Raw genomic sequence first — 19,558 nt, forward strand, 5'->3', positions numbered from 1 at the left:
AGTCTGCATCAGGAAACCCACCTAGATTTGGGCAAACTTCCCCGGCCTACTGCTACTGATGGCAGGGACCCTGTAATGAATGGATCACCACCTATGATAGCCTGCTGACAGACTAAGCTCAACCTTTAACTCCACCATCCAGTGTTACTTAGGTGGAGAGGTGTGGCTCACTGGTTAGAGGCGGCAGACCTGTAAGCAGAGAACAGCCCAGGACCAGGGTCGTGGACCAGGGGTCAACGGACTCGAATTCTCACCTCAGTGCCTACTCTAACCTGGGAACACACTCGGTAACTCTGGGCATTAAGCTTGCCTCATCTCTACAACGGCCCCCCACAGACATCGGGGATGCCTGGTTTCACCCTGGAGATACCCAGAAAGGGACCATCTCACAGGGAAAACCAGGATGGGTTCCCCAGCGGTCTACAGCGCCAGGACACTCGGGTAGAGTAACAGTGCGCTTTACAAGAATCCCACATTTTATCACGGCTGTATTGGTGACAGTGGCGTAACAATAGCCCTGCATCCCCTGCAGTATGGCAGGTCGCTGGCATGAGAGCTCTAGACTGGCACGGAGAATGGAGGGGGGGCACTCCATGTAGTTTACAGGGGGGCCCCCTCAAGTTTCGTTACGCCACTGGAAACAATTCACACTGAACAAGAGTTCAGCAAAGAGGGGTTTCAGACGGTTCTGTGGGGACACCTGGTCTGCCATTCCATATCTTGTTTGACTCCATTACTCTCAGGCGCGCAACACCCATTGGGCTCACCGGGCTTCAGCCCCCCCCGTCGCCTCCTCTGCCCGGGCTAAGATTACACGCACTGAAATGGTGCAAGATAGCATCCGATCGGAGAATGATTTTTTTAATGCTTTCTGAGAGGCCCAGCAGCCCGAGCCAGCCAGCCTCTGCTTCAGTGAGTGACCTCCTGCCCCCACCTCTTGTTTTCCTTTACGGTGGCGCCGCAAGGTGAAATCCTTGCCTGAAGGCAGGGATTTCACCTAAGCACTTGATCGCTTGTGAGCATGGGGTGTGAAGTGCACAGCAGGGGGAAAGGGCTGGCCAGTTAAGGTGATGCTTTTCCTTTGTAAAGGAATTTCTGCTGGCGTCATAGCCCATGGGGTGCTGTCTGTGCACTTGTATAGATGTGTATTTCATACAAGTGCGCGGACAGCAACCCCTGGGCTATGACGCCAGCAGGAATTAATTTACAAAGGAAAAGCATCACCTGCACTGGCCATCCCTTTGCCCCTGCTGTTATTTATTTATTTATTTTATTTTATTTATGCATTTTTATATAGCGCGGACTTTACCCGAAGGCGTCAGAGCGCTTCACATTAGGAACAGAAATTAAACATAATGAGAAACATTACAAAAGAGCAGATTACTAAAACATACGTTACTTACATAAGGTAATAGTGACAATTGTGAGCAAACAAAAAAACATGAGGTAGTAAAAATTGTGAGCAACCAAAAATACATGAGGTAATAAAGGTAATAATGACAATTGTGAGCAAACAAAAGACTTGAGGTAGTAAAAATTGTGAGCAACCAAAAATACATGAGGTAGTAAGGGTAATAGTGACAATTGTGAGCAAACAAAATACTTGAGGTAGTAAAAATTGTGAACAACCAAAAATACATGAGGTAGTCAAAAGTGCACAAGAGGAAAAGTGACAAGTGTGCAGTTATAAGAGAAAACAGAGTATAATTTGAGGCATAATACTGCAATAAGTGCTGGCACAAGAACAGGCGTTACGTAGGGTGTGAGGGGGTTAATTTTAGGGTTCAGCGTGGGTATGTGTTTTGGTGTGCCAGGGGTAATTTTAAGATTCAGGGTGAGTATGGGTTTTGGGGGGGCAAGGGTGTAATTTTAGGGATCACTGCGGGTATGGGTTTTGGGGTGCCAGGGGTAATTTTAGGGTTCAGGGCAGGTGTGGGTTTTGGGGTGCAGGGGGCTACTTTAGGGTTCAGGGTGGGTATGGGTTATGGGGTGCCAGGGGACATTTTAGGGTTCAACGTGGGTATGTGTTTTGGTGTGCCAGGGGTAATTTTAGGGTTCAGGGCAGGTGTGGGTTTTGGGGTGTCAGGGGGCAATTTTAGGGTTCAGGGTGGGTATGGGTTATGGGGTGCCAGGGGGGAATTTATGGTTCAGGGAGGGTGTTGGTTATGGGTTGCCGGGGGGCATTTATGGTTCAGCATGGGTATGGGGTTTGGGGTGCCAGGGGTAATTTTAAGGTTCAGGGTGGGTGTGGGTTTTGAGGTGCCAGGGGATTAATTTTAGGGTTCAGCGTGGGTATGTGTTTTAAAGTGCCAGGGGTAATTTTAGGGTTTAGGGCAGGTGTGAGTTTGGGATGTCAGGGAGCTATTTTTGGGTTCAGGGTGGGTATAGGTTATGGGGTGCCAGATGGGAATTTATGGTTCAGCATGGGTATGGGTTTTGGGGTGCCTGGGGTAATTTTAAGGTTCAGGGTGGGTATAGGTTATGGGGTGCCAGATGGGAATTTATGGTTCAGCATGGGTATGGGTTTTGGGGTGCCTGGGGTAATTTTAAGGTTCAGGGTGGGTTTGGGGGACAAGGGGGAAATTTATGGTTCAGCATGGGTATGGTTTTTGGGGTGCCAGGGGTAATTTAAGGTTCAGGGCGGGTATGGGTTTTGGGGCTCCAGGGGGGTGATTTTAGGGTTCAGGGTGGTATTGTTTTTTGGGGTGCCAGGGGGTAATTTTAGGGTGTGGGGTGGGTATGGGTTTTGGGGTGCCAGGGGTAATTATAGATTTCAGGGCGGGTATGGGTTTTAGGGTGTGAGGGGGCTAATTTTAGGGTTCAGCGTGGGTATGTGTTTTGGTGTGCCAGGGGTAATTTTAAGATTCAGGGCGAGTATGGGTTTTGGGGGGCAATGCATCAAACTAACAAAAATGTGTTCTTTAATTGTTGTCCAGTTTCAAATGCAGAATTCACCACATTTTTTCTCAGCTTGACCTGAGCATTACCCGATCCTGATTATCTGCCATTTTAGCTCCGCCCCATTGATTTACATTAGCCACGCCCCTTCATCTGCCATGTCAGCCCCCCCCCCCCCCGAAATTAAGCCCTAGTTGCGCCCTTGATTACTCTCCTCCGTGGCTCAACAAGTACCTGTTCACATAATATATGGTTAGGTTAGGCAGAAGTGTGCATGCTCATTAAAATGCTGCTCCTAGCCTCCACCGCTGCTAACACCGAGATGGCGTTGAATATAGGCATTGACGCACGGGTCTGAAACTACTGTGCAACTTTACAGAACTGGGATAAAAAACCTGCACAGTGCAACAAATGTCCTGGCTGGTGTCCAGATAACGTGGTACATACTGTGAGATTTGGGTCCCTCGCCGCCGACGTTTTTCATTATTATTTCATTTGTGTCAGTCAATATGACTCAAGGCATGCCTACCTAATGCTGGCCTACAATTTCAAACTTCCTGTCTGACCAGCGGAGGGTGTCCGCGCGAATCGATAGCTTGCCGGCAGCCTGGAACCGAGCGGGGTTCTTAAGCCAAAACAATTATTGCCGTTCAATCGCCCGAGTACGCAAGCGGAAGATTCCTACCGTGCAAATTGTGGTCTAATCGAAGGTTCTAGAAAATCTCTTCTTCAAAATATACAAAATGTAGTGTTTGATGAGGTAGAAATGCATGTAGAGGGCACATGGGTAAGTAGATGGTGAGGACGGCCGTGGTGGAACTGATTTTCTTGGCACGCCGCCTGTCATCATCACAGTCCCTGGAGGCCGGGCTTAATTGCAAATGAATGGGGCAAGGGAGGGGTCCTTCCGAGAGATCTTGAACCCACCGATCCGGCGCGATGGTGGATCACAGACGCCGTTAACTTGATGCCGAGAACCTCCCATTGATAAAGAAGCAGCACTGACACAAAGTGTCCCTCGCTTCACAAGCCACCATTTGACAGCCGTCAGCCCCCCGGAATTGTAGGCGGGGGGTCATTATAATAAGGAGGGGTCACGGAGTGCACGTGGTCTGGCTCTGGACTGGGGTGTGATCTGCACCTGTCTACACCAGTGGCTGGAACTGGAAGGAGGGAGGGCTGAGCCCTTCCAGGCGGCTGGCATGCGGGTGCCAGAGGGTTTCACAGGGGGTGGGGGGGGAGACCGGGGCACTCCTGATACTGCGCTAGACAGCACTGCTAAAAACTGTTGCTGGCACCCGGGGTCCTCTTCTCTCACGTCCGCTCCATTGCCTGCTTCTCTCAAGCGAACTAAAAGCTTTTTTCCTGTGACTGAGGGGAGGAGGCGGCGCAGATCAGAAGGAGGGGTATAGAGAGAGTGAGAGAAAGACTGGAGGGACTCGCACGAAGATGTCTCTGCTGCTCGGGAATATGTCCATGTCTCTCAGCATGGAGTCTCAGCAGCCCCTAGGCAGCGCTCCCGCCCCCAACGGCAGCAAGCAGGGAGTCGGCTGGGTCCCTGCGCCCCCATGGATGTGCCCTGTCCCTGTCTTGGGCAATCTGTCCTCTCCCCAGGAGGGGAACCTGTCGGACCCCACTATTTATCCGTGCAACCTCACTGGCGGGCTTCCCCCTGGCGCCCAGGACCCCACAGCCATAATTATCGCCATTATTATCACCGCCCTCTACTCCGTGGTGTGCGTGCTGGGGCTCTTCGGCAACGTGCTGGTCATGTATGTCATCATCAGGTAAGAGGGGCCAGGGGGGGCAGCGATTCGCCCGACTACGGGAGAAGGGGTCCAGACAGGTAAAGGTGGCCAGAGCAGCATCTGCGCCACACAATTCCGTGTGACTGGGGATCCGCAGAGCTCGTGAGGGGTGACCCCCAAGCCTAAAGTCGGGTGACCTACAACGCCTAAAGGAGAGGGCCGGCGACTTTCTAGCAGGTCACCCTTACGATTACAGTAGCATGTGGGTTGCAAGGGCAGGGCAAGCATGCACGCACGCATGTGATGTAAAACAGTATGCTTTGCGATTACAAAGCCAGTGACTCTCACAACGAACAGAGAAGGGTTGAGCAATTATCAGGATAGCGACCCTGACGCCTAAAGGCAGGCGACCTCTAGCGCCTAAAAGAGAGGGTGGCCGTGGCACATGTGGCAGGTAGCCATTACAGAATATTGTGGTTCCAGGGGGCTAGCAGGTGTTATAATAAAGATGGATTTGGAATTAGAAAACAAGTGACCCCAACGCAAAACAAGACATTTTGAGGAGTCCTCCAGAAAATGGCCATATAAAGGAGGGTCCCCTAAAGATTAATGAAGGGCTCATAGATCAAGAAGGAAACGCCCATAACGTCTAAAGCAGAGGAGTGATGGGCGAGGGACATTAGGAAGGTCATGTACCCAATAAAACCTAAATCAATTCTATGATGGCTGAAAGGGCTGATGAGCTTTATTACCCAAAGCAGGGAGTGTGCCATTGAACCGACAGGTGGCCTCCAAGTCCTCTAAAATACATTTGGGGTTGATGAGGCAAGACAGATGCCCATAACACCCAAAGTAAAATGGAGCTGGGACCCTCAGGCCAGATGTTATGTTCCCAACTTCTCCCCTCCAACAAAAACAGCGAGTGCACGCTGTGCGCACACCCACAAACGAAATTAAAGTAATAGCGTCTCTCGGCATTTTTTAAAGCTCCCTTAGCCCACTGGGAGAGGAAGGGAGGGAGGGTCTGCATCCCGTCCACGTGCAAAGCGGGTTGAAGCCGGCAAAGGGTGCACATTGTAGATTACATATTTTTGTTTTATCTCGCTGAGTCCTGCCTGTTACGTGGGTTTGGGGTGCTTCAGACTTCCAACTGCAAGAACAGCTGCTGAGATACAAAACTGGCAAAGTCCTAAGTGAGCCCCCATTAGGAACGGGCTCTACTGATGGTTTGGAAATTGGGAAGTCCTCTGGAAGTTTCTTACTCCTGTCCGGAAGATGTTTTTGTCGGATGTATCTATCAACAGGTTCATATTTATTAAATCTTTTTCTGTTGTACAGTCAGCTACTATGTGTCCTTTCCTTTCGGAGAGAAGTGGGGTCTGTGTCGAATGCAGCGCCAGTTTCTCTTGTCTTGGCATAGGAGTGAGTTCATGTGTATGTGAGGTGCAGTGCATCGAATGTTTGTGTGTCCCGCCCGCACGTTGGGAATGGGAGAACTACATGCGGCTACAGTTATTCTGCTCCCAAACATAGCAAACACGTGTACTTTTGTGTAACAGTGTAGTGCTGAAGATTGCGCCTTTCCCAAATGCCACATGCCTGTCTTAGAAGAGGTCAGAATCTCTTAAAAGAGAGCAACTCCAAGTGATTGGCGCTATTTCTTATAAGGTGGGTATTTATTATATGCAGATTTGAGACAATGACGCACCCCAGAGGTGCTGTCGAAGACATTCTTCGATGGAATAAAGGAGTTACAATAACTATCTGATGAATAGGCGAGTAGTCTCTGGATTTGGGATGATGATGATTCATTAATTCGCCTGCTTTGAAATTTAGCACTTCTTTTGGTTGTTAAAACCGTTCCCGCTTACTTCACGGTGAAAGTACTTTAGTTGTCGTGTTAACTGTGTCACTCTTCACACAACACTCGCACGTGCCGCTCTGATGCAATTACAATATAGTTTCTCCTTACATCAATTTACTTTCTCCTTGGCGTCAGTTCTCTTTAATTAAAGGGAGGTAAGAATCAATGTAATGCGTTTCTTTCAGTGTAGCTCAGAAAGTAGGGCTTTCCGAGCGCGGACGCTGCCATCTAGTGGCTAGTGTTGGTAACAGCGGGCGCAAAGGTGTCATTGTTAAATCGGAGCTCGGGCACCTCACCTCGACTGTTTTCTTCTCACCTTGTTTTTCGCTTTGATGGGTGTTAATTATTTCTGTCCATGAAAAGCAGCGCGTCAACAAGTGGCATGGGAAGTTGTATTGAAATGGAATTTTCTACGTTTTTATGTTTTTCCTATTTTATAATTACATATTTAATAATATGTAGAAATCAATAGGTTACTAAAACGCAGATCAGTGTTCATAATTTGTGCAATTACGTTTATTTACACGTTAATGTGCGCATTGTCTCCACCATGGCTTAATGTTCCACCAGAATGGGGTAGGGTGGGGTGGTTAAATTCACTTAATTTTTTCACAATGTTATATGCGAAGGCTCTGGGTCGAGCGTGCACCCCCACTTCTCTTCCTCGTCCCGCCGACGTTTCGACCCCGGCTAAATCCCTTTGCTCCCAAGAGTTGCTCGGCATAGCTCCAGCAGGTCACGCTCGAGCAAATGCAATTTGCAGATAGGCATCTGGAAAATACACCAGGGACCCCTATACACTCTATCAGAAGCAAATAAGACAAACACAACGAGGCCGAAAGTGTGAAGTGCACGATTACGGATGGCCTAACACGCAGGCCAATATTAACCTGTTCTAGAGTTGTGAAGGCACAACGGTGCGTTTCATAGGACAACAGTGCAGTGCAACCGCTGACAGACTCTTCATCCCCTGTTGCTGTGGTACTTAGTTGCACACGGCAAATTAAGTCGGTGGTAGTCTTCATGCTAGGGGCAAATTCGCTGGCTTCTTCCCTCTATCCATTTCCAAATTCTGACGTACTGTGACGTCACTTCTTTATGTTTGAACCTCATCTCCAAACTTTCTGTACCTCGCTAGCACCTCTTTTTAGGCTACAATCAACAACATGTTGACAATGTGCTCCTAAAAGAAACTAAGAACTAAATACAAGCTGGACAGGAGCGTAGCTGTCAATAGTGCAGGAGGTGCAGTTACACCAGGGCCGTTGGCTGTGGTGGGACAAATACACCACAGTGAGAGTTGGATCTATCTATTCAACTGGAGGAGATTGGACCCATATCCTTGCTTGCAGTAGGGTACATGGCACCCTTGCTACGCCACTGGTCGTGACTTCGGACCTCAACATTAGACAACACCCCTCTTCTATAGATTAGATCTGAATATAGTAATGATGCAATTATGAAGGGCAGTATCTGAAGTTTTCATGACAGAGATGTATGTTCCATTCTAAACAAGCTTTGGTAAAGCTAATTCGTTTTGCGTTGCCAGTGCTCTGTGGTTCTTGTTCTTGGCTTTGATGTTGTTTTAAAAGTGTACCACCACTTCCAAAGCCAAAAGCGGTGACCGTCCGCCTTAAAAGTGTCAGAGCAACATTAGCATGCTTTCATATGGCCGCCACGCTATGGGATGCAATGTGGTAGTGCATGAAATAATACAAAAAATATGTTTTCATAATTTCAAAATGGCCACAGCACTGGGTCGTCACGTTGTATGATGTAAGGTGACAGCCATCTTGAAAGCATGAAAACAAGAGGGCGAGTCACCACAATTGCTTTTGCCTATGGAAGGGTATTTTGAAAAGCATCTGGCATAGACAAAGTTAATAGCATCAGTGAGCGTGGAGCAGGAGCGGGGCAGCGAAAGAGCGAGAGAGAAGCTGTGCTTAATTTGTAAAATATTAAGTGCCAGGGGTCTGACCGGGAGTCCACTGCAGCTTGCACCACCCATCGCTCCTTTCATCGCTGCCAAAACAACTACTAACCATTTCTCTCGCATGTAATTGCGACAGTTCAGATTATTCTGGTCCCCAAAGCTAAAGGAATGGCTGAGGAAGCAGATAGTAGTAATTTTTTTATGTATATTGTTTTCCTAAATAACTGTTATACTGCTCATCTCTAAATTACATGAGCAGCGCCACCTTGTGGCAGACTGCCCTAAGTGTGGTGTTGACAATTAGGTGCTGGTGCCGAGCACAGGCAACCAATTTAATGCCGGTGCTCAGCACAGTAAAGCTCAGGCTCAAATTAAGCACTGGAGAGAAGGGAGAAAGTAGGTGCAAAAAAGCACAGGACAGTGCAGAGGAATAACACCCATGGCATCACGAACCACGCCACCTGGCATGCGACGCACCATAAATGAGTCAAGCACACCACAGGCCAATAAGTAAGTCCAATTACAATACAGTGAATACTGGAGATGGAGATTAGGAGGGAGAGACAGGTTGGGGGAGTTTATAAGTGTGGAGCAATCAGAGGTGGTAGCCGCACATGCACTCCCTTGGAGTGCTAAATAAGAAATAAAGCTTTACAAAAAATACCTATGCCGATGAGGCCAACAGTGAAAGTACACACCTCATACCACTAAAGTGAGAGTAGAGAAAAATGCTCCAGGGAAGGACATAAACAAGAAACGAGAGGACAGTCATATGATAACGGGTTGTATAATACAACCACACATGCATAAACCACGCATGCCTTAACAACGCAGTCTGAACTACGGCCGCATCTTTACCATGCATGACTTTACCAGGCATGGCTTTGCAACAAATTTCGTTGTAAGGCATGTCTGCTAAAGTGATATGCATGATAAATTGCATATCGGAGCCCACCTGCCCTAAATCCTAATTTCCAATGCCCAGTCCAGTAATCCAGCCCTTAAAACTACCCTGGCCATGACCCATCACCCTAATTCCCATCACTCGGTCCCTGCCCCAAAAAACTACCCCAACCCCCCCCACCACCACCACCCTGAGCCTTAAAACAACTCAAGAATAATTCTTACGGGGTAACCCAGTATCCCTGAGAACCTGGGCAGTACAATAGTAGTTTCAACAATGGTTCCTTCGGGTTTACCAACAATTGCTTTAGGTCATGCAAGCATCCACCATATTGGTCAATACATAATTTTGTTCATTATTATGCACGTTAATTACCTTTAGAATGCAAAACCAAACCAAAAAAGGGTCAGGGTGTTTTTAATTATTCAGTTATTTTTCATTTTTTGTTTTTTTGACTGACACCTTAGATATAAGCATAAAATACTTTTTCACACGGTACAAAACAAGGCGCAACAATTCTGATCAGTGTGCAATGTGACATAACGTGAAATATTGTGACCTTGTGACATATAAGTGAAGTTCTATATACAAGTGAATAAATAAATATGGAAAAAGAACAATTATTAAAGGCCAATTCCTGTTTTTGATACTAGAGTCCAACACGTTATTTTAATTAGCTTTGGTGTATTGGGCACTGTAAATAGGTCCTTGCGATGATTCTGTCGACGTTTCGACCCTATGGACACCTTATTTGTGGGTCTCTAGCGGGTCTTCTTCAGGACGGGGACTGGGAAGGGATTATGGCGCCAGGTCTTCTTCACACGGGCATCCCAATATTCTACTTTTTAGGGGTGTCCTCTGTGATCTTGAATCTATAGTGAAGATCTTGTACTTAATCAGGGTTATTCTTATTTGTTGGTTGCTTTTTCTTTAATTGCAACAGTCGCTATTCTATCAACCTTCATTCATCTATGCGTGTAACAACTAATTCCTTAGAAAGAGGCGAGGTTGCAGTCTATGTCAATCATGACGCCTCATATTCATTACGCGGTTTCTTCCACGCACTGTTTGCGTTCCTCAGATGGGGGTCAAAAAAAGACCCCCATCTGAGGAACGCAAACAGTGATTAAGTACAAGATCTTCACTATAGATTCAAGATCACAGAGGACACCCCTAAAAAGTAGAATATTGGGATGCCCGTGTGAAGAAGACCTGGCGCCATAATCCCTTCCCAGTCCCCGTCCTGAAGAAGACCCGCTAGAGACCCACAAATAAGGTGTCCATAGGGTCGAAACGTCGACAGAATCATCGCAAGGACCTATTTACAGTGCCCAATACACCAAAGCTAATTAAAATAGCGTGTTGGACTCTAGTATCAAAAACAGGAATTGGCCTTTAATAATTGTTCTTTTTCCATATTTATTTATTCACTTGTATATAAAACTTCACTTATATGTCACAAGGTCACAATATTTCACGTTATGTCACATTGCACACCGATCAGAATTGGTGCGCCTTGTTTTGTACCGTGTGAAAAAGTATTTTATGCTTATATCTAAGGTGTCAGTCAAAAAAACAAAAAATTAAAAATAACTGATTAATTAAAAACACCCTGACCCTTTTTTGGTTTGGTTTTGCATTCTAAAGGTAATTAACGTGCATAATAATGAACAAAATTATGTATTGACCAATATGGTAGATGCTTGCCTGACCTAAAGCAATTGTTGGTAAACCCGAAGGAACCATTGTTGAAACTACTACTTAAAACAACTCAGTCATGCCATTAAAATTACCCCTTCTCCTCAACCTAAAACCTGAGGCCTAAAACCCTGCTCCTTGCCAAAAACGACACTAACGTCAGCCCGCCCACCCTGAGCCCAAAAACGGACTCTGCCCGGCACTTAAAATTACCCCTTTCCCTTCCCCATGCCATGAAGCCTAAAACCCTGCCCCAGCCCTTAAACAATGATGTGCGTCTAGTGCTTTTCATGCCACTGGAGTCAAGCTAGGCTGGCCTGATGAGGGATGATTCCCCAAAACCAGTCCCAGGATGCTTGTTTCTGGGCCAGGGAGGACGTGGCCTGGCAATTCGGGCTGAACTGTTCCCGTAAGGAGCAGGGTCAAGACTGATTTGCATATGGCTGAGTCCAAAATGGGGTGGTATAGTTAGCAAAAGAATGATGGATTCAAGCCAGATCTATTGACTGGGAGTGAGCGTTAAAACATTTCAGCACTCCGTCCATCATCTTGTTGTGTTTGCTATGTTGTCCCTAAGTGGCAAAGGGTATGCCCAGACATGGCTCCCTTGCTCGCTGTGCTATTGGATTCAAGCTAACCTTGCTAATGAGGGTTGATACACTGAAACTGGTCCCAGGATGCTTGTTTTCAGTCTAGGGAGGACCTAGCCTGGCTATATGGGCAGGACTGTTCACTTGAGGAGCAGGGTAAAGACTGATTTGCCTCTGGCTGGGTCTACACTGGGGTGGCGTAGTGAGCAAAAGAACGATGGATTCTGCCCAGAATATCCATTCGTCTTAGATTTTTTTTGGGTTAAATTGTAAGGAGGGACATTGTAGTTGATCTTTTTTAAACTGCAAAACTCAGAATGGCAATATAGACCTAAACTCCAGTTTTCGAAGGAATCTGGGTTAAAACGAGTTAAAGTGATCACCTTAGAGTCAGCATCTAACAAATCTTAAGGGCAGGGAGGTATACAATTACCCTACTTGTAACCCCATCTAGTGATCCCATGGTTAGCTTCGGGGAACGTCAATTCATCAGTCAATGGCAAACCTGTATCACATGTATGATGAGATATGATAACAAATTGAAAAGCTGCATACACTGAGCAGGGGACAGGTAATAACTGGAGTCGTATCGGCAAGGGACAGCTGAAAGATGCACGAGACAAACAACAGGTGTACTGGTAAAAGGTAGCACTGGAGTTAGGACTGGAGAGAGATAACTACAGCCAGGACAGCTACCAGTGGCCCAGTAAATGTAATACCTGCCCTGGGGGAAGGTATTAATCCCTAGGGACAGGAAACATTTACACAATGGAGTGTTTGCAGCTGCATGGTAAGTTAAAGTCTGCATTCTAAAGAGGTAAAAGTGTTCATGTTAGGTATTAGCTGCATGGGACAAACAACGTCTGCTTGGTGCACAGTTATCAATGGCATGGAACAGGTAATGACTACAGAGGTAACACTTAGTGACTGAGTGAAACAGCGATGACTGTAAATGGTGCAAACAATGTTGACCGGTGACAACTGCAAAAGGTACTAGTAACAGCTGCGCAGGAATGGGAACAACAGCACAGTGGACCAGTGGCTGCTCACGGCAGCCAATGACTGCACAGTTGACATAACTGTGCAATCAACAGTTATCAACTGTACAGAGGTCAGATAACTACTGTTCAGGGCAAGTAGCAACTGGACTGGGGGCAGTTTTGGACTGCACAGGGAGAACCAAACACGACATGTTGCGAATGCACAAAAGACAGGGAAGAACTGACTATGATAAACTACAACGGCACAGGACGCAGTGACCAGCTGCATGGGGCATGTATTGACCGTACGTGGGGCAGTTAATGACTGGATAAGAGACAGATGCTCAGGAGAGAGCTAATGGTTTCGTGGAGATGTGAATGAACGGGTGTACTTAACAACAGAATGATGCATATAGAAAGAGATGGTGTTGGTATTGACTGCAAAGATAGGTAATGGCTCCATAGAGGAAGCAGATGTCTGTACGAGGAAAGTAACGATTTCACATGCGAGATAAGGGGTACATAATGCGATGCTAAGACATTGGCTGCAAGGGACAAGTTGTGACTACAGATGGAAACCGTATTGACTTTATAGAGAAGGTAATACTGCACAGGAGACATATAATGCTCTAACAGAATTACAGGTAATGACTGTAGATACGACAATTTGGCTCAATTGGGCAGGTAATAAAACATTAATTGTGCATTTTTACCATGTGTTTTGTTGAGTTATATATCTTTTTCAGCCAAAGGGAACCACAAATTTAAACAGGGTCTATTTTTGTTGCTTTGACACGAAGGCATTTTATGTTAGGTTAATGGTTGTCTTATAAAGCGCTCAGCTACTCAGGTAGAGTGTCCCGGCATGGGGAATTTGTAGATCAATATGATATTTGTATATTTCGGGAGACTTGGGCGGTAACCTCGTCATTTCGGTCAGGGTTTTTTTTGTCTTTGAGTGACCACACCTTTTATCTGTAAGGGGCAGGCCATTGGGGGGCCTTGCTGTTAGTTTGAAATCCACTCGGAATTGTTCTCCAAAAGTCATTGATGTTGGCTCATCTGATATTCTGTATGTAATTTTACTACTAGCTGATGGTGTTAGGGTATGCTTGATCAATTTGTTTTGTAGACACGGAAGCAGCAAGTCCATCATACCTGTTCTTGATATATTTAATTCCTGTTTACCAAGGCTCCCGGCTGATGTCTATAAATTGTGACTGGTGACCTAAATTGCAATTTTGAACCTCGTGGTATTGTTAGTGTCAAACTTGCAGGGATGAGGATGACGTTTGGATGTCCCAGAGCTTTTCATAGACCCAGTCAAGAAGTGGACAGCAGCTGTCTTACAAATCAATGCGTTCACCCTAAATAAAGGGTTGAGAGCTAGTAATGGGAGAACACCCTCAGATAAAGATGGGAAGACCACCTTTACCCGGATAGGAGGCTCGAGCTGTATCAATTTAATCTTGGTGGATATTAGGATGTGACAGCAGGTTGTTGCTATTGAGGTGGTCCTACGCCAGGATAGTGACCACAATGATTTGGATTTATCTTTGAACCTAAAAGACTACTTCATCTTACCTCAACATGGATCACTTGATAGGAGGCTGATTCCCACTATTAATCATCATACATGAAATGGTCTGTTATTACCTCGACTACTCTTATCCAGTTGCAACTCTTTGAGTTGCTGGTTTCTGTATTGGAAGCATTTCTTGCGCTCGGAGGGAGCTCTTAGTAGCCACTTCATGGGAGCCTTTTTCAGTTATTCGTCAAACATTGTTCTGTTTGATAAAGGACCTTTTTATGGTAGAGGCTAGATCCCTTCTAAGTGGGCCAAGGAGGCGAATTGGTACACCAATGATTGTAGGGTTTCCGGAAACTCTCTTATGGCCACAATTAAAGGAGGGAATAGAGCCCTAATAAAGGACGATGGGGCATCCTACAAGGCTGTAATTTTAAAGGCAAAGCGTGAGCATGATTTGATGGTTTGAGAGACATTACTGTTTGCAGCAGAGGGGAATGATTGTCACTGATTTTGGCATACATTGGCCAATAAGGGCCCTGGAACTTCTGTCCCTTTAACATGTAATATTTTAGCAACTTCCTGGGTAGATTATTTATCTGGCTTATATGCACACACAGAGACTGAAGTGATCCCTGGGAGTTGGCCCATGATGGGCCTTGATAGGGGTATGGCTGACCTGGGAGATCAGCTAGAAACAGGTTTGTCATCCCATGTCTAGCTTGGGTGAGATACTTCTAGCCTGATGTTTGTGCTCCAGCCCCAATCCCAGTAAGTGAAGTGGCACATGCTATTGATCAATCACTCTAGGGAAAGTGCCCAGCCTCAATACAGTTTATTATTTATTTATTTAATGAGTTTTATATAGCGCTGGCTAGACCCGTAGGTATTGGAGCGCTTTACATAAGGTTCCACAAAATTACACCGAACATTAGATTCGGGTAACATTAGTTGGCAGAAAAAAATTACAAGTGCATGGAAGATAGAAGGGTAAGGGGGCAGGGGAGTGTGGTAGGGTAAGATAGGACAGGGGGATGAAGGAATATCTGCTCAAAGATGAGCTGGGTAGGTAACAGCAGGGGGGGAAGTCCAAAGCCCATCTCCTGTTTAGCTCTCAGGTAGCTTCACCGAGAAACGGCCAGAACGCTAGGTCTCTGTGGAAAAACATTAAAAGAGCAAAGAGGAAGGGGTAAAAGGAGAGTAGAGGGGCGAGGGTAGGGTCAAGGGGTAGGAGGGAGAGAACGACAGAGAGACAAGAGAAATTCAGCCCAAAATCCCGCTGGATAGGTGAGGGCAGAGGGGAGGTCTGCGGCCCATCTCCTCTATAGCTATCATGTAGCTCCGCCGGGCTTCGGCCAAAAAGCAAGGTCTCCACGGTCGCTCGCAGGTTCAGTGACTAGATGGGTAGGCCAGATGGGGGCTATGATTCGAGTTCTGTTCAAGGTCCAGATTTAGTCCCCAAGTAGTAGTACAGGGCGGAAGAGACCACTGGGGCAGCCATCCTGAGGTCATGTTCCAGGTGTTCTTTTTAAAGAAGAGAAGGAAATCTGGGATCCTTATTTTTCCGTGTTGTTTAATAGTACCATGAATGGGCTACCAATGCTGAAGTCATGGGCCGGAAGAGAGATTATTCCGATCTATAAAAAAGGGTCTTAGGTCACTTCCATCCAATTACCGACCAATAAGTCTTATTGATAGCTTGTAGAGGGTCTTTAGTCAAATTATTCTGAGTCGACTACAGGATTGGATGGAGGTTACAGGCGTGCTCATACCATTACAAGCTGGGTTCAGGGCTAGAATACGTTCTATTGATAAGGTCCTTCTACTGCAGTTACTATATTGGATATATGTTACTTTGGGTTGTGGTTGTTTCTATGTTATTTTTGTTGATCTTCGGTCAGCATTTGACCTTGTCCCTAAGGAGGCACTATGAGAAGTTTTGACCAACATGGGTTAACTGATCCTATCCCAGTTTCGAGAGTTTAAGAAAGGAATGTGTTTTACCTGCAACCCTTTTTTGACTTCTTATTAATGATCAGGTGATTCATTTGGAACAGATGATGCACCGACCCTGGCCAATAGAAAGATCCCCGCACTCCTGTTAGCGGACAATACCATGCCGATCTCTAAGTCTCCCATGGGCATACAAAACCTGCTTGATCAGTTTGGTGTCTTCAGCAGGCAGAGAGAGCTAGAAAACAATTCAATACAACAAAGCAATCCGCCCCCTCTGATAAGAATATGGGTTCAATTAGAGTCCCCACACAGGATAATCAGTGGTAAGCTCACCGGAGCCAGCTCAAAAACAAGGTTTCATGGCCAAAATGCAGTATTCAAAACATTTTTTTATTTCATTTTTTATAAAACATGAATATAGAAAGACCAGTTCAGAATCTTTTTGATGATTTAGCAATACAAGACTACACCAATATAAATATAAATTCCATTCATTCATTCAATTTCCCACACATCCCTTCGATCGCACCATTCGCCTCATACAAAACACATGCAATCTCCAAACATCCAGTACATGTCGCAATTCAGTTGCCAGAATGAACAAGGTATCCGGTCCAAAATAGTCTCAACAAGCGGGTGGAGACTAGAAGAGCAGATAGCAGGACAAACTCGAAGTGCCGACGCGCGTTTCGGTGCTAGGCCAGATTGTAGGCCACACCTTCATCAGGACACACAGTAGAAAGGAGAGGAGAAAGACAACAGCAATGACCTGAAACATGTAAATCGTTTTTTCTTTAGAACATTTTCATGATACGTTCATAATTTCAGCATATACATTACTTTTCAGAACAAATCGCAGAAATATTAAATCATAACAGATCCTGCTGGTATTCACCCAGAGAGCTTACCACTGCAAAGTTTAGAACATTTTGAAAGTTTCAGATAGCAACAGACTACTAGGAGGAACCCACAACGAACTACATCACAGATATAAGGTGAACAACACAAAGAACATCAATACAGTATAGATTTTTAAGGTCACACGCCAATAGTGCCGTATAAACCCGTCTTAAAGGCTCCGAGGGAATTCATTAGTCCAATGCCCAGAGATCAAGCAAACGATGTATTAAACAGACCCCCCAGAATATTGCGGCATAAATATGGAAATTTAGCGGCACAAAAATGGAAATTGAGCGGCACAAAAATAGAAATTTAGCGGCATTATTGTAGCACTTTATTTTACTTGTAATCGTTCTTTTTCAGTCTTTAATCAATGCAAACTATAACAGGGTATTCCACTTTTAAATAGGCATGTTTAAAGTGCCTGCAACTCTACGGAAGTACACCTCTAAATCTAACCTCATGAGCGGGGGCCCTATTTCTCCATGGAATGTTTTAGCATCCTTCCTCCACAGTTGCATAATGGAAATGAATAGCATAGGCGGAAGACAAGCTTAGGGTGGCACATTGCGCTAGCAGTGTGGCTCAATGCTTAGAGCGGCAGACCTTGATGCAGAATGCTGGCCAGGGACCAGGGTTCGATTACCGCCTCAGCGGGTTTCGGGCTTAAATTCCTCTGACCGGATATTCTCGCCTCAGTGCCGATTCTAAGCATGGGTCCCACGCTGCAACTCTGGGCAATAGCTTGCTTAGTCTCCACAAAGGCCCCCTGATACACAAGGGATGCCTGGTTTCACCATGGGATGCCCAGGAGTGGACACCCCACAAGGAAAAGCCAGGAGGGGTTCCCTTGTGGTAGGAGTACAAGCGCCGGGATGCCTCCGGGTCACTGTTCGCGCTATACAAATACGCCACATTTACATTTCACAATATTCACCTTGGTGGTTTGAGCAGCTGGAAATCAGGCGAATTCACATAAAATTTGGCAGCAGACCAGTGAAGTAGCCAGATCGTCAAATTCTTCTGCATAATTAGACCTTTTTGGGCTGCTGCTTGCATGAGGGCACACATGCCCTGGGGCATATGAGGGCATATGAGTCATATCTGGTTTGGAGCAATCTGGTACTAATTTGTCCAGGCTGACTGAGATTAAATTAAAACTCACTCGGCTAAAATAAAAATAATTTAAAAAAAAATTACTACTTTCAAAACATATCATTAAAACTCACTCAGCTAACATACAAATATTTAAAAAAAGAACTAACTGTAAAACATACATGGGAAGTCTCTATATTGTACAAAATACAAAATGATTGGGCCGCAAAACTACCGTTCCTCAATAACAAAAGAGGACGTGGCATTCACAATCCAGTTTTTGTAATTGCAATTCATAATCAGTTCAGTTTCTGGATCGAAGCAAATCAATCAAACTTGCTGATAATGATTATCCCTATGCTTCTTACGAGGTTAGTCCTACCTTCAGGCGTGGTTGCAATGCATGACAAAGGTCCCACTTGCTTTGATTGCCCACTTATTCCATCAGTTAGAGCATCAAGATTTAAAGACATTTTGAGTATCTCCGTTTTGCAACTGGATGGCAATCCCAGACAAAGGAGCAAGGAGACAGGCACGCTGACGGAGAGAGACCTCGACAGCAAGACATAGTGCAGGGACACAGTCACGTGGGACCATACAGCACTCCACTGACAGGAAGCAGTGGCCGGGTTAAGGGTCTGTCCTTTCTGGCTTCCATCTTTCTGAAATTCTCAATCCAATTCGGAGAAATGTTAAAGGTATACGCTTTGGACAATGCAAAAGCATAACAAATGGACGCTCAGCTTTGAAATGAGAGGCCAAAACAGCTGATGATAACGGCCCCAGATAGAGGCAAGACATGGACACGGACAGGCGGGCAACTAGGGCCAAATTTTTCGGGGGGGGCTGAAAAATATTTCGGGGGGGGGGGGCTAGTTCTTCCAACCATAGACAGAGTGACTGAAATAAGGGGTGAAAACACAAACACCTAATCTACAAGTAAATGGTCTTTAAAGACCTGTTAAGTACTTTTGTGCAGCTGCAATTAGAGCGTCGCCAGCCTGCAAAGCTGTGTCAGCCCGGGCTGACACACACGGGAGGGGAGGGGGGCTGAAGCTCTGTGGGTGTTACGTGCCTGGACATGGACATCAAACTGAAGACAGTTGCTGACAGAAACACTGGCACCCCTGCGGAGAGACATGTTCATATTTAAGAAATCATTCCCGACATGCAACACTGGGGAATGCACACCAAACAACCGTATGTGGAGCCGGCTGGAGACAACGAATCAGTAGTTTTACAGTTTTATGAGAAATTGGACCGAAAAGGCAACAGTGCCTTGAGGCAGAGAATACAGTTTAAAAACACAGAGAAGCCTACGTCACCAAGCTATGTTACCTGCTGCACGGTCGCACATGATGACGTGCGCGCGTGCAACCAATATACCAATAAGAAGCCATATGTTTTTCTTCTCTCCTGGGAGACCTTTTTTAGCGGCCAAAATAGCAAATATCGCGGCCATCG

General features: G+C 45.8%; 1 protein-coding gene across 1 annotated transcript in view; it reads left to right on the forward strand.

Annotated features, from left to right (window-relative positions):
• The first annotated feature begins 4,335 nt into the window (after nucleotides 1-4,335).
• OPRM1 (opioid receptor mu 1) overlaps nucleotides 4,336-19,558 on the forward strand; it is a 436,965-nt gene continuing 421,742 nt past the window's right edge. Inside the window, exon 1 of the mRNA XM_086925363.1 lies at nucleotides 4,336-4,685. Within this exon, the coding sequence (XP_086781489.1) occupies nucleotides 4,348-4,685 (338 nt within the window). The 5' untranslated portion in view covers nucleotides 4,336-4,347. The remainder of the gene's footprint in view (nucleotides 4,686-19,558) is intronic.

The sequence above is a fragment of the Lissotriton vulgaris genome, chromosome 6 (genome assembly GCF_964263255.1).
Source record: "Lissotriton vulgaris chromosome 6, aLisVul1.2, whole genome shotgun sequence".
NCBI classification, from domain to species: Eukaryota; Metazoa; Chordata; class Amphibia; order Caudata; family Salamandridae; genus Lissotriton; species Lissotriton vulgaris.